Raw genomic sequence first — 13,571 nt, 5'->3', positions numbered from 1 at the left:
GCACGTAGCCTCCTAATATGTGCCAGGTTCAAGTACTGTACCCAATACTCCTCACAGCTTTCTGAGCTAGGTGCTGTTATCATTTTGTAGATTAGAGAAATGGAGTCTATGCAGTTTTAAGACTTGCACAAGGTTATGGATCCAGTAAATGAGAGAGATGGAATTTAAACTCAGGTCTGCTCTTTCTCAAAGTTCTGGGATCTTACCATCACCTAATAGCTGCTGCCTGGCAACATCATTTTCAAGCGGTGTATTACTCTCTTAGTACCTGTAATAAATGGTTTGTGCCTAAAAACATAAAGCATACTTCTGTTTGTGAATAGAAGGCCCATGTGGATTAAAGGCAGTGATATATTAAATATGTTGCATTAAAAGTTTTATCGAGTTACTGAGTGAAGGAGAATCTGAGCTTTTCTGTTTTGACTGATTAAGGTTGGGTGTGGGAAAGTTGGACTTTCAGGAGTTGTTTGGATAAAGAGAGGGACAGGAAGAGCATGGTGGGCTTAGAGAGTGAAATTCAGGCTGGTGGTTGGACTTGGAGAGAGCTTAGAGGTGGATGAGTCACCTCGCAGGGTCGTTGGACTGGAGAGTCTGGAATTGATTCACAGCCTTTTGCACTAAAGCTGGCTATTTATAGCTGCCGCAGCTCCGTCTGCACAGGAAAGATGGAGACGGGGGGAGGGGGTCATGTTTAGGTTATGGCTCCAGCGCTTGGTGCTGGGCCTGGGCGTGAAGCATTGTGGACCGTCCTCTTGTCCTTTGACAGTCCACTCTGCACACGGCAGCCAGAGGATTTTTTTAGAAATGTGGATCATGTTACTTCCCTGCTTTAAGTCTTCCAGTGACCTTCCATCATCCTCAGCATGGAATCCAAACTTCACAGTGGTCTAGATAGAAGGTGTGGTATAGCATTAAGGAGCATGGTCTCTGGGCTCCCTCTGCACATACTAGTTTTGGGATCTTGGACAGATTTTCTAACTTCTCTGTGCCTTAGTTCCCATCACTAAGAATCTGATAGTGCTGCCTACCTCAAAGGATTGTTAGAGGTGTCAATGAATTGATAAAGACAGAACAATAGAACAGTGCCTGACTTATAAGCCATCTCTGAACTGCTCTTTACTATCTGGTATTCCGGACCATGACTGAAACTCTTAGGAGGTATTTGCCAAAATGAGTTCAAGTGTTGCTTCTCACCGATCTATTGGTGGTTAATTGAGTAGCTTAGGATCAAGCATTTTACATAGGAATTTGCTTAGCAGCACATCCTGCCTCTGCTGGATGTACGGCTGGAGGTGTGAATGTTCAGGAGGCACCCTCAGGGGGGGTGCTTAGGGCGTGGCTATAAGTCACCCAGTGTGGATCTAGTGAAAGACTGCTCATTCTCCAGGTTGGGTTCCACCACTCCTGGTCGATGGCTTGCCACCGAGGAGATAACCATAAGACATCTCTCTCATCCTGGGGGGTGCATGGCCTTGGATCAGCACGTGTGCACCCACTCCATCCTGCAGGTGCAGCGATGCACATGCCTTCCCAGGCACACGTATCCCAGGACCAGACCCTGCCGACTGGCCATCAGCTCTTGCTTTTGCTGTTGTTGCTGTTGCTTTTTTTTGTCCTGTGATGTGCTGTGCCTTCTTCTCCCATCTCTGGCACATTACAATCAGCAGTTCTTTCCGGTATCTACAGGAAAATAGCTATTCAAGTGAGAACCAAGCCACAGTCATTAGTGGGTACATCTCAGCTGGTGTTGTGGTATCAGGATCGTAATCTCTAGTATATGTGCTGCCGAAGCGAGCACAGGATCATAATCTCTAGGAACGTCTCGCACTCAGTCTTTTTTACAACCAGAGGGAGCGTTGGTGTCGGGAATTGGGCATCTAGGGAGATTAGATTAAAATTAATGTCATGTTTGCAAACTCATGAGGAAGGTTGTTAATGAATTCTCATAGCACTTCATAAGATCGGTATTCTGTGTGGTGCAGTCCATGGTAAAGACTCACTCTTCCCTCGCAATGTAGTTCAGATCCCAAAGTCATTGAGTTTCCCTGTCCCATTGTAGCAGGATTCCATAACCTGCCTGGCACATACTTGTAGAAAATTTGCAAAAATTTTTAGAAAATTTGTTAAAAACAGTCACCCAGTCCCTGTGAAGTTGTGCTCTTTGCCCAGGTCTACAATGATACTTTTGATTCAAATTGTAGTTTAGTATATTATTCTCCAAATCCCAAATGCCAGGGCATCTAATTTTCCAGTACAGCCAGAATAAACCAGGCCCCTGTGTGATCCAATCTCAGGACATAGTTATATTCAATTTGTATCCAAAAAGTAATTTAAAACAACTTAGATGTTTATGCCATTTGTGAGAAAATGTGGGGAGGGATTACTTTAAAGCAAAAGAAAATTTGCAGGCATCATTTTTCATCTCTCTGTTACAATCTGTCACATGGCATCTTTCTCAAAAAATTCCTCATCTTTTCTTAACTCCCCTGGGTTGATTGGTAGAAGAGTGAAGGCTTTGAATGTATATATATTTGTTCCTATTTTATCTCCAGCACTCTATGGAGATTTTGAAAATATTAACAGAGACAAAGAAACATTTGCAAATCCAAATTATGTTTGGATATGTTTGAGATGTCTGGTCAGGTCTCCTGTATATTCTCTTATTATCTTTTTTTTTTATGTTATGTTAATCACCATACATTACATCATTAGTTTTTGATGTAGTGTTCTATGATTCATTGTTTGCGTATAACACCCAGTGCTCCATGCAGAACGTGCCCTCCTCAATACCCATCACCAGGCTAACCCATCCCCCCACCCCCCTCTAGAACCCTCAGTTTGTTTCTCAGAGTCCATAGTCTCTCATGGGTCATCTTCCCCTCCAATTTCCCCCCCTTCATTTTTCCCTTCCTACTATCTTCTTCTACTTTTTTTTTTTTTTTTAACATATAATGTATTATTTGTTTCAGAGGTACAGGTCTGTGATTCAACAGTCTTACACAATTCACAGCGCTCACCATAGCACATGCCCTCCCCATTCTCTTATTATCTTAAAAGCCTATTCAGAGGACATTTTTTGGAATCCAAAAATCATGTACAGGAAAAAAATTAATCTTTTAAAGGTAATTTTCACAGTGATCTCTGCATATGAAATATTATGGGGAAGGAAGAGTTCTAAAAAATTAAATCTTTCTGCTTACATGATTTTAGCTTTTTGTGGCGTTTTAGAAGAGAATTCATTATTTTAATTACTCTTTACAATCACGTGTAGGTTAATATAATTAATCGTACTTTTCCAAAGATGAAAAAGATAACATTCTGGGGCCCAGGCAACAACAGTAACTTTTACCACTGAATTCAGCTCTAAATATGGCCACTTGCTTATTGCTTCTGATGACCATTCGTAGAACTAAAAAATGAACCCCAGTGGTAAAGCTGTATGTCTATGGAACAGTGAAGCAAAGGAGTGCCTGAGACACCTTAATGACTGGCTTAAATGTGTAGATCTCCCAAAGGAGATCTCCGTGTGTGCCTTGCAAAGATACATCAAACTTGATGGATCCAGAGCCATATGAGCTATTCACAGTCACAGGGAGTGCTGATTAGTGCCCTCTGTTCCTCTTTAACACTGTATAAAGTGAGCACAGCCTGGTCACGGCACTCTTGACTTTGCATCGTACCTTCTGTGCTAGTCTCCCCCACCACCCCAGGAACTCCTGATGGCAGGAAATGGGTGTTCCTCCCCTTCCGTATTAGGCAATCAATAAATGCTTTTCAGTGAATGAATGGATGAACAAGCTAACAAATGAGAGGGACGGTTGTGGGCGATGAACAGGGTCCAAAGCATTGCTGTGATTGCTCAGTGTCCCTGGAAATAACTATAGAACAGAGTTTTTCCACATGTGGCCTTTGTAGTAGTATCTCTATTGGAATCAGCTCCGTGGGGTGTTTGCTAAAATTCAGATTCCTGCGTCCTAACTCAAACCTACAGAACCAAAATCTCTGGAAGAGCAGCCCAGGAATCTGCATTTTAAAGAAGCCTTCAGGATATTTAGAGTGAGCAATGGAGTTGGGCAATCATTGCTGTGGAGGATCAATCATCTAAAGGGAAAAGTGGCCAATGATGATTTGTTTCCTAGTGAGTGTGCAGGACATGTTGGTAAGTTTGCTTATATAGAGATTTTGCTTAAGTCCCCAACATGTTCCTCCTAAAGATAATGTGGTTTTAATTAAGGAAAGGGGGTCCTGTTTCTGACCTAATTAATTAGATCTGAGAAAATTTTCTGAGCCACTATACTCTATAGTTAAGAGAGTTGTGTGTGGTGTAATCTTCTATCTCTATGCCTTTGTTTTCTTGGTCCAAACACTTTATTTGTTTCTCCCTTGGAGAAACAGACTTAACAGAATTAATTCCAGTATTAATAACAGAATGAATAGAAATAGCACTAAAGAGTAATTAAAAAAAATACTAAATGAAATCACTTTGCAAAAGTATCATGGACTGCTAAAATAGGCAGGAGTGAAGATTTTCAAGTTTTTTTGATCATGTTCCCATAATATTCATAAACAGGTATAAAATTATATTGAAAGGATTTTTAGGGCTTTTTGTGTGTATGTACTTTGCTTTTCTATTTAGAGAAAATGTACTGCCAACTAGACTTGTAAGAGAACAAAGAAGACATATGAGACGTGAGTGGACAAGCTTTATATAAACCATACCAAACAAAATTAGATATAAAAAAGGTATTTAGGTACATGAATTAAACATCTTCAATGTTTCTTTTTTGTAATTATGTTCCAACTTGAAAGTTACCCAAGTATTTAGAATATGTGCTCCTAGAAAATAAGACTATTTCTTTTTTTTTTTTTTAAGATTTTATTTATTTATTTGACAGAGAGAGAGAGAATGAGAGAGAGCACGAGCAGGGCGGGGTGGCAGAAGAATAGGGAGAGAATTAGGCTCCTCGCTGAGCAAGGAGCCTAATGTGGGACTCGATCCCAGGAACCTGAGATCATGACCCAAGCCGAAGGCGGATGCTTAACCGACTGAGCCACCCAGGTGCCCCCGAAATAAGACTATTTCAATTGGAAAACAGACACTTTAATCCTAGTAGGAAGAGAAATAAAAATGAGAATGGAAAAGGGAGGAAGGAAGGTAATGTTCAAAGAGCAAAAGCCAAGCCAGGAAGTGTGCCTCATGGAGGCTGACATGTTTTTAGGTTGAAAGGAAGAAACTAAAAATCAAAGTGAGAGAAGGTGATTGATGGAGGGGATTGGGTCAAAGGCTCTGCCATAACAGAGGGTAGAACCCTGGGCAAGAAGGCAAGGAGTAGGTATGGATACAGAAAACATGGTATTAGGGAGACGAGGCCTAATGTTCTACATGTTTTGAATGGTACCCTGTTCCAAATCAGAGTGTGAAAATTAGCTATGGGATGTGAGGACAGTGGGACAGATTTGAATAGTTGTTAAGAGAAATGGGGAAAGGAAGTAGCCAAGTATAAATGCAACAGCTGATAATTGGTTTTAAAGGCCAACGTTTTTTTGATCTATCACAACGTTTATTCAGTGGAGGAAGAAATAGATTTATAATTATGTCTACATTATAGTTGTAGGGGCTTTAGGGCCCTTTCTTTGGTATTCCATTTCATCCTCAGTTATTTTTCTTCTTTGGATTTAGGGCATTTAAAAAAGACTGAATCACCTAATATACATGATATATATATAACAATATATATATTGTATGAGTTGTTTTTCCCATATATGTGGGAAAGAAAAACAACTCATACAATCTGGGAAAAAATATTCTGTCCTCAGATATCCATGAAAAACAGATCTCAGAGTAGAAATGCTGTCACTGAAAAGGTGTTCTGGGTCTAGACTAGAATTGACTGCAACCTAAACAAAGGTGTTAACCTACTTAAAGAAGAAAGTTTTACTCTGAGGGACTAATTAAAATTGGTCTTGAACCAAAGGAAAGGAATGAGTCATTCTCACTGTTCTTTATGTGGTGTGGCCAAGGCTGGCCAGTGTTGTGCTAGTTAGCTGTAGTCTACTCCTACAGTAGGAGCTGTAGTCTTGGTGAAGGCTGTGATAATCATATCAAAATAATTTGTACTCTGTGCTCCTAAGCTGGCTTATTTATATGGACTTGATATTTTCAATGAAGCGTAGCTGCCACTTGTTGGCAGAGGTGCTTGTCTCTGTCAGAGATAATGGATTATCAGAAACATCATTTCATCAGAGACAAATTTCTGTCTAGAATAACCAGAATATTAATCAGCTTGGGTATCTGCTATGTGACAGACTCTGTGCTTGGTGGGGAATAAGATCTTCTCCGCGGAGATTTACAGCGTGGGTCGCTTGCCGTGGCATTTTTAATCAGAACAGATCCATCAAACTTCTGCTGTGGGCTTGCTCATCCTAATTCTGACCCATTTCTCATCTTTATGGGACATTTGAATTCCATCTGAGCCTGAATACTTACAGTACATTTTCAACATTTTGCTTCAACTCGTCTTTTTTTTCTTTAAGTATCATAATTTAACCAAATGGAGTTGTCTACATGACCTATGAACCAATGAGGGGAATTAAAGTCAGAGATATTGGCTTATCCCAACCCACAGGAGCTGGATCTGTTTCTTGGTGAAGGCTTTTAGAACAAGCACCCATCACTCTTCTCCCTTATTTCCTACTTCACATGGGGCAGAATTTCTACCTTGCAGTGGATGTGGCTGGCAAAGAAAGAGTATCTTAGTGACCCTTCTTGGAACAAGAGATGCCGACACTGGTTCTCTGTCAAAGTTCTTTTCCAGGAAGCATGTAAGGGATGTGTGGAGCCTCAGGTTCACTTCTGTCAGAAGCGTATCCTTTGTTTGGCTTACCTGATGACTTTGGGAGAAAGGGTTAGTAACACCAGAAGTGCAAACCTCTTACAGTGAGGTCACGTTAACAAGTGCAGTTTTATTACCACTGTTCTTTTGCACTGTGATCCTGAGGCTTGCTCCTTAAAACAAGATGTAATGCTGCCTCATCTTTCCTGAAGCTCAAGAGGAAACACTCACAATAATATTTTCAGAAAGTTTGCTATGTGCATAGCCACATTTAAAAAAAGCATTTTGAATGGCTGGACACCTTCTACTCCCTATGCCTATATTCTGTTTCTTGCAGGGTCCAGCTTTTTGTGTCTTCCAAGTGACTAATAGCTAAAAAAAAGTACATTTTTTTTTTTGCAAAAACATGAGAGTCTCTCTCTCCACCCAAGCAGCTCTGCACACTAAACTATCTTTTAGACGTGTAGCAAGTACCTTTGTGGTCTAGACTGAAGCAGTGATCCAGTCGTGGGGATTCTAGATCAAGTCAGGCATGATGGGTCAAAATCACTGATTTTTAAGGTGGTATGTATATCTGTTAGGAATTGTGTTAAGGTGCAGGTTAACAGAAACCCAAACCAATTTACTGTTGCCTCGGTAGCAAGAAGCCTGAAGGCAGGTGGTTCAGAGCTGAAGGACTCGTCATGGTTACTTCTGGCTTCTTGCTCTGCCATCCTTAGCATGTGGCTGTCATCCAAGAAGAGGGGAGAGGGAAGAGCAAAAAGGATTATTGAGTCTGCCCTTTTTAGCTCAGGAAAATAATAGCTTTCCCGGAAGTCCCACCCAGTAGATTTCCATTTCCATCTCACTGGCCAGGGTTACACCACATGCCACCCCTAGCTGCAAGGCATTCGGAGAGGTGAGTATTTTTACCTGGGAACATTGTTGCCTTGGATAAAATTGGGGTTCACTTGGCAAGGAGGAAGCTCAGTGGATGGGCAGTGATCAGGATCTGCCCTGGGGAGCCCCATGACATCTATCACAACCAGTTTTAGGTACTGCCTTTTATTTTATTTTATTTTATTTTTTTAGAGAAAGACGTGGTTTATTGTTAGTCACCATACAGTACATCATTAGTTTTTGATGTAGTGTTCCATGATTCATTATTTGCGTATAACACCCAGTGCTCATTACAACACGTGCCCTCCTTAATACCCATCACCGGGCTACCCCATCCCTCTCCCCCCTCCGAAACCCTCAGATTGTTTCCCAGAGTCCTAGTCTCTCATGGTTCGTCTTCCCCTCTGATTTCCCCCCTTTCAGTTTTCCCTTCCTTCCCCTAATGTCCTCTGTGCTATTGAGAAAGACATGGTTTAAATTCCAGCCATATCATGTCTGGTTGGTGTGGGTAAGGATAAGTCACAAAGCTTCTCTAACCATCAACCAGTCATCTGCAAAATGAATCAATAATGCACATATCATGAAATTTCTGTGGGGGATTAAGTTAAATAATGTTTGTATTATTTTAACTGTTGTGAGTGGTAACAATTATTTCGTTGAAGAAATGTTGTTCCATTGATTTTGACCCATCTTGTTCTTTTTTTTTTAACCCATCCCCCCACCCCCCTCCCCTCTAGAACCCTCAGTTTGTTTCTCAGAGTCCATAGTCTCTCATGGTTCGTCTCCCCCTCCGATTTCCCCCCCTTCATTTTTCCCTTCCTGCTAGGTACTGCCTTTTAAATATCAGCATTGCTGTTCTGTTTCTGTGATGGAACGGAGTGGTTGGCCTTGGGTCATTTGTTTAGGAGAGGAGGTGATGGCATGAGGGGGTTATGCTTTTCCATTCTTCTAAAGAACAGTGGCTCCTTCTTGGTCTTTTACAAAAAGAATCTTTGACTTACAATGTGCTGAATGCAAATGGCAGGGAAGACCATTCCTCCCAGAGTTCTTTGGCTTATCCATATGATGAAAATAGTTGGGGAGGGGGTCGCCTGAGTGGCTCAGATGGTTAAGCATCTGCCTTTGGCTCAGGTCATGATCTCCAGGTCCTGGGATCGAGCCTCATGTTGGGCTCCCTGCTCAGCGGGGAGTCTGCTTCTTCCTCTCCCTCTGCCTCTCCTCCTGCTATGTTCTCTCTCTCTCTCTGTATCTCTCTGTCTCAAATGAATAAATAAAAATCTTAAAAAAAAAAAAAAGAAAATAGTGGGTTCCCAGCATAACCACAGACAGAGAGGGCTGGATTATCTGACCCCTCGCTCTGGCCCACTTTCTATTTCTTTCATACTCCAGAAGCATGAAAAAGAAAGGGGTGGGGGAGGTTTTTCTTCTCAGGACGATTCCCTTGAGCTTGGGACCTTTTCTCCATCTTTCGTTTTTTCAGTGTTGCTCTTACTTCACATCTAGTGCATCCCAGCTCTCGGTTAAAGCGTGTCCTTCGTCTTTCCTCCTGTGAAAGGGATCTGGGGAGACAAATGAAGTACATCTGACTTTAAGAGCCAGTATCACTGAACACATTCTCATGTACCTGTGACACTCTGAATGGCCTTCTTTTTAGTTGTATTTCCTATTCTAGGCCCTAGGACAGAGCTTCAAACTAGTGTGATGCGGGCAAATGATAGCATATGACCTTCAGCCTTTGGGGTGGTGGGGCAGAGCCTGGTGCCACCAGAGCGTCCCTGCCTGCCATTTTAAGTTATAAGCGTCTCTTTCATTTATCCCAATGTGCCCTACAAATGTTATCATTTTCTGTGTGCCAGGAGGTCAGAAAGCTTGGAAAATGCTGCTTTCAGGTGGCTGTCCTTTCTATCCATACAAATACCTAAACACTCTCTTCTTTTTTTGTATTGTTCCAGATTTACGCCTTCGGCTTTTTGTAAAGAATTATCCTAGCAGACATGATGACTTGGTTGGTGTCTCCTGAGCACTGTTCATGGCAAACCTGTACTATGTCTTCACTCATTTTCATAGCTTAAGTTCCCTTTTTTTTTTAATTCCACTTGGAGTTTTATTATGTTCTCCCAGCTTTGCTCTTCCTTTCTTTTTTATACGGGATTTTATAGACGGGAGCACACCCAGCTCCTTTCTTATCTGTCAGCTCACCGTTGATGCTGCACCAGTTGTATCCTTTGTTCTTTCCAGTTTTGTCTTTTGGTGACGTTGATTAACCAGGCCAAGCCCAGAAATGCCAACTTCCTTCAATCCCCTCCCCCGTTCTCCCATATCAATGCAAGTGCAGAAATGCAGGGTAATAATCTGCCGGGAGCTGTTCATTCATAATAGTGTTCATTAATATTTCCCCCTTTATCTTTTTTTTCCTTTATTTTAGAACTTGCATTAGTCTTTGAGCTAAGGAAGGACTCGTGGGTTGTAATTAAGCTGAAAAGTGTTTGTTTGGTTTTTCCAGATGAGAATTCTCCAGCCAACTTCTGGGATTCTAAAAACAGGGGTGTGACTGGAACCCAAAAAGGGCAAATTGTATGGAGAATTGAGCCTGGGCCCTATTTCATGGAACGTAAGTACTAAGCGAGAAATAGAAGTTTGTTACTGAAAATTCCATAAATATATGGAATCCTAGGGAGTCTTTTCTGAATTTATTATAAAAGTTTTTGGCTCTGATTTACATATTTATGCCATGTGTCTTCAAACTGGGAAATATATTGTTTTAGAAAATGCTCGTTAGAGAAATTTCACATATTTTGAAAAAAGCATATGTAAATATATATATGTGTAGGTATATACATATGCACATTACATATACCTTGTGAATGCATAGTATATAAAGCATGTATAGTTATTTTAATACTTTACACATTTTATATACCCTGTATCTACATTTGTAGTTAATATTTATTATATTAATTTCAGGGAGCAGAAAGAATAATTCAAGATTTCAGTTAATTTAAAAGTTTTATTGGCCTATAGAATACTTTGCTATTATTTTTCCCAGCAGCAGTAACTATTGCATCTGTGTCCTGGTCTTTACAATTAGGTGAGAGAGTCTGGGCACACTGCCCTGGAGGTCAATTTTAAGAATCAGAAATTGGCTGCAGATAACTCAGCCATTACCCAGTTGACCTGATGTTGTATTTCTTTGTAAATATAAATGTTTATACATAGTACATGGTTCACAGAAATATCTCATTCCTTTTTATTTAGGATGAAAGGGAGTACTTATATTTGCCACTAATACTATTGAGAACATAGTATATACATTTTTGTGGAATAGATAGAAGTGTGAATGAATACGTGATTTACTGGGTGGTTCAAATTAACTTTTACATTTGGAGAATTCTTCATTAATGTAGGAAAAAATGGGATATTTAAATTTTTCTGAGTTGTTTAGTTTGTATAAGAATTAAGTTTTCTATGTTCAAGAGATTTAATATAGGAGAGTGTGTACGTGGATGTTAGTACTGAAGGATGGTACATATTAAACCTTAAAATATAAAGTAAGGTTTGATTAAATGGGAACCTGATATAAGCATATTTTTATTGAAGTATATAAGTTTCTGTAATAAAAAAGTTATTTTCAAAGACTAACATCTGTTACTTTGAATTGCCATTAAAGACATCAGATAATTTCTTCCATATCCTTACTGGTAGGGCAGCATTTCATAACTTTCTCTAATTATGCTTCTCTCTCCAAAAGACTGTCTTTTTTTCATAGTTCACTATCTGCCTAGAGTTTCTCTTGAAACCTTAAAGGGAATTTAGTTTTTAAGGGAAAATGCCCATGATATATCAATACATGAGGGGGGGAAAAGCAGATACATATAACAATTCTAACTAATATCATGACACATAGGAAAAAGTCCGGAAGGAGATTTGCTGAAATGTGAACATGGGTTGTTTCCTAGGAGGGAAGATTATGGGTAATTTGTTTTTCTTGCTCATTTCTACTTTACTTTCCAACATTTGGCCCAGCTGGCATTGCCATCCACTGATGAGAAAAATAAGTGATAAAAGAATGTGGGAGAAAATGAAATGGGTTACTTTCATTTAATGCGATTCCTCCTTTGAAAGGATCCCAGGGTTTAAGAGGCTGATGTAGCTGAGAAATTCTGCCAACTGAACTTCAGGGGAAAATGTAAAACAACCTTTTTGTTCTCTACAAAACGCCAGACTGCTAGGAATGGTTCCTTCTGGTTAGAGTGTGCCGATTCATGTAGTGGGGCTCAGGTGAACAACCTGGGAAGAAGTCAGTATCACATACTGCTATAATTTGGAACATTATGTGTGAAAAACCCTATTTGCAGAGTATTCCCTTTGCCATGGTTGATTTTATTTCTCCTCCCAAAAGCTTTAGAGATTCTTAATGTCCTGGCTGATCAGGGTATGCTAATATCTCTGTCTGGATGAATGTTTTTCTTTATACCTTGTTCTAGTATTTAATAGAAATAAGCTTGACATTGAAGCTAAGAATTGGGAATGAAGAAAAGAGTAGGGTTTTGTTGTTGTTGTTGTTGCTTTATTTTCTCCTCTAAATTCCACCTTAATTCTGCACACACAAAATTGCAGATAATTGTGTATCATGACTGTAAAATTGGAAATATGCAGTAATGTTTTATTTAAGGACTGAGAAAAGTTGTGCACATTAAAATCCAAGACAGTGAATGAGAATTACAGACAGATTTGCCTTTAGAATAAAGTCTACCTTCATTAATCAAAATGAGGGCTCCTCCAACACACATCCCTATCCTTTCAATGTGAAAACCTCAGGTAGTATTTATATGACTGCTTTGTAGTGCAGTCTGTCTTTTAGACATCATTTTTTTACCCCATATCTGGCTACAGCTGACCTAAGGGGACTTCCCAGCATAATGAAGTTTTGCTTGAACCTCTGGAGCTGATGGCATGGAACTTATAAAAAATTGGGCGGTGGTTAGACAGCTTCTATATTTTCAGCCTCTGATCTTAAAAACTTACGACTTTTAAAAACCTCTGCTTTCATCCTCAGAAAGAAAATTTATCTTTAGCTCATCAGAAGTTCAGGCAAAACAGAATTCTCTGAACATTGACCTAAGTTCATGGGTAAACCTTGATTTAAGTGCTGTCTAAGCTATTTCTGAATGTAAAGATGGCTTTAGTTTGTCTAGATAAAGCCCCAGAGGAGGCAGGCCGCCCAGACTTATATTATTACAGGGCCTACCTAAATGAATTTGAAGGACAAAGACGGGTTTAATTTTGGGCAGATGACCTTCTTAGGCACTGGACAGGAGGATCAACTTCCTCTGCACCTACTTGTCATAAGACTGTCAAAGAGTCCTCGGATGAGCTTATGCTTGCAGAAACCGAATGGGTCATCTTTGCAGGATGAATCTTGAGTTTGGAAATGTAAGAGGTTTCCAAGTTGTCTTGTCATGTTCGGATGTCTCTGTTATTCTATAGTCTTATGTAGACTATGGTCATTCATTTATTCATTCATTCAGACCTGCTTTTGTCATTCCTTCATTCCTTCTATTCATCTGTCCATCTATCTCTCTCCAGCCATCACGAGGTATTTATTAAGTGCCAACTTTGTGTCACATGCTCTTCTAGGAGCTCACTAAATCCTGGATCAGTGAATGAGCTTGGAAATAGTAAACTTCATTGCTGTGTGCTAAACTGCTTTGTGATCATTGAGGATAATATCAGAATATTGATATTGGTATAAGTGATATAGTGAGGAAACTGAGCATCAGAGATGTAAGTGGCTTGTGTCCTTAAGAGTCTTGTCTCTGATTGGTACTCAGATTAATTAATGTGCTTTCCAGGATGCAG

At 40.0% G+C, this 13,571-nt stretch overlaps 1 protein-coding gene across 3 annotated transcripts in view; it reads left to right on the top strand.

The window, feature by feature from the left end:
• Positions 1 to 13,571, top strand: part of HECW2 (HECT, C2 and WW domain containing E3 ubiquitin protein ligase 2) — a 360,698-nt gene that overhangs the window by 200,182 nt on the left and 146,945 nt on the right. For all 3 annotated transcript variants that reach the window (XM_036097304.2, XM_036097301.2, XM_036097307.2), the window contains one exon: positions 10,216 to 10,323. In XM_036097304.2, the coding sequence (XP_035953197.2) occupies positions 10,216 to 10,323 (108 nt within the window). The remainder of the gene's footprint in view (positions 1 to 10,215; positions 10,324 to 13,571) is intronic.

Source organism: Halichoerus grypus, chromosome 4 (assembly GCF_964656455.1).
Source record: "Halichoerus grypus chromosome 4, mHalGry1.hap1.1, whole genome shotgun sequence".
Taxonomy (NCBI): Eukaryota; Metazoa; Chordata; class Mammalia; order Carnivora; family Phocidae; genus Halichoerus; species Halichoerus grypus.
The sequence above is the reverse complement of the archived record's forward strand: the minus strand, read 5'-3'. Positions and strand labels throughout refer to the sequence as shown.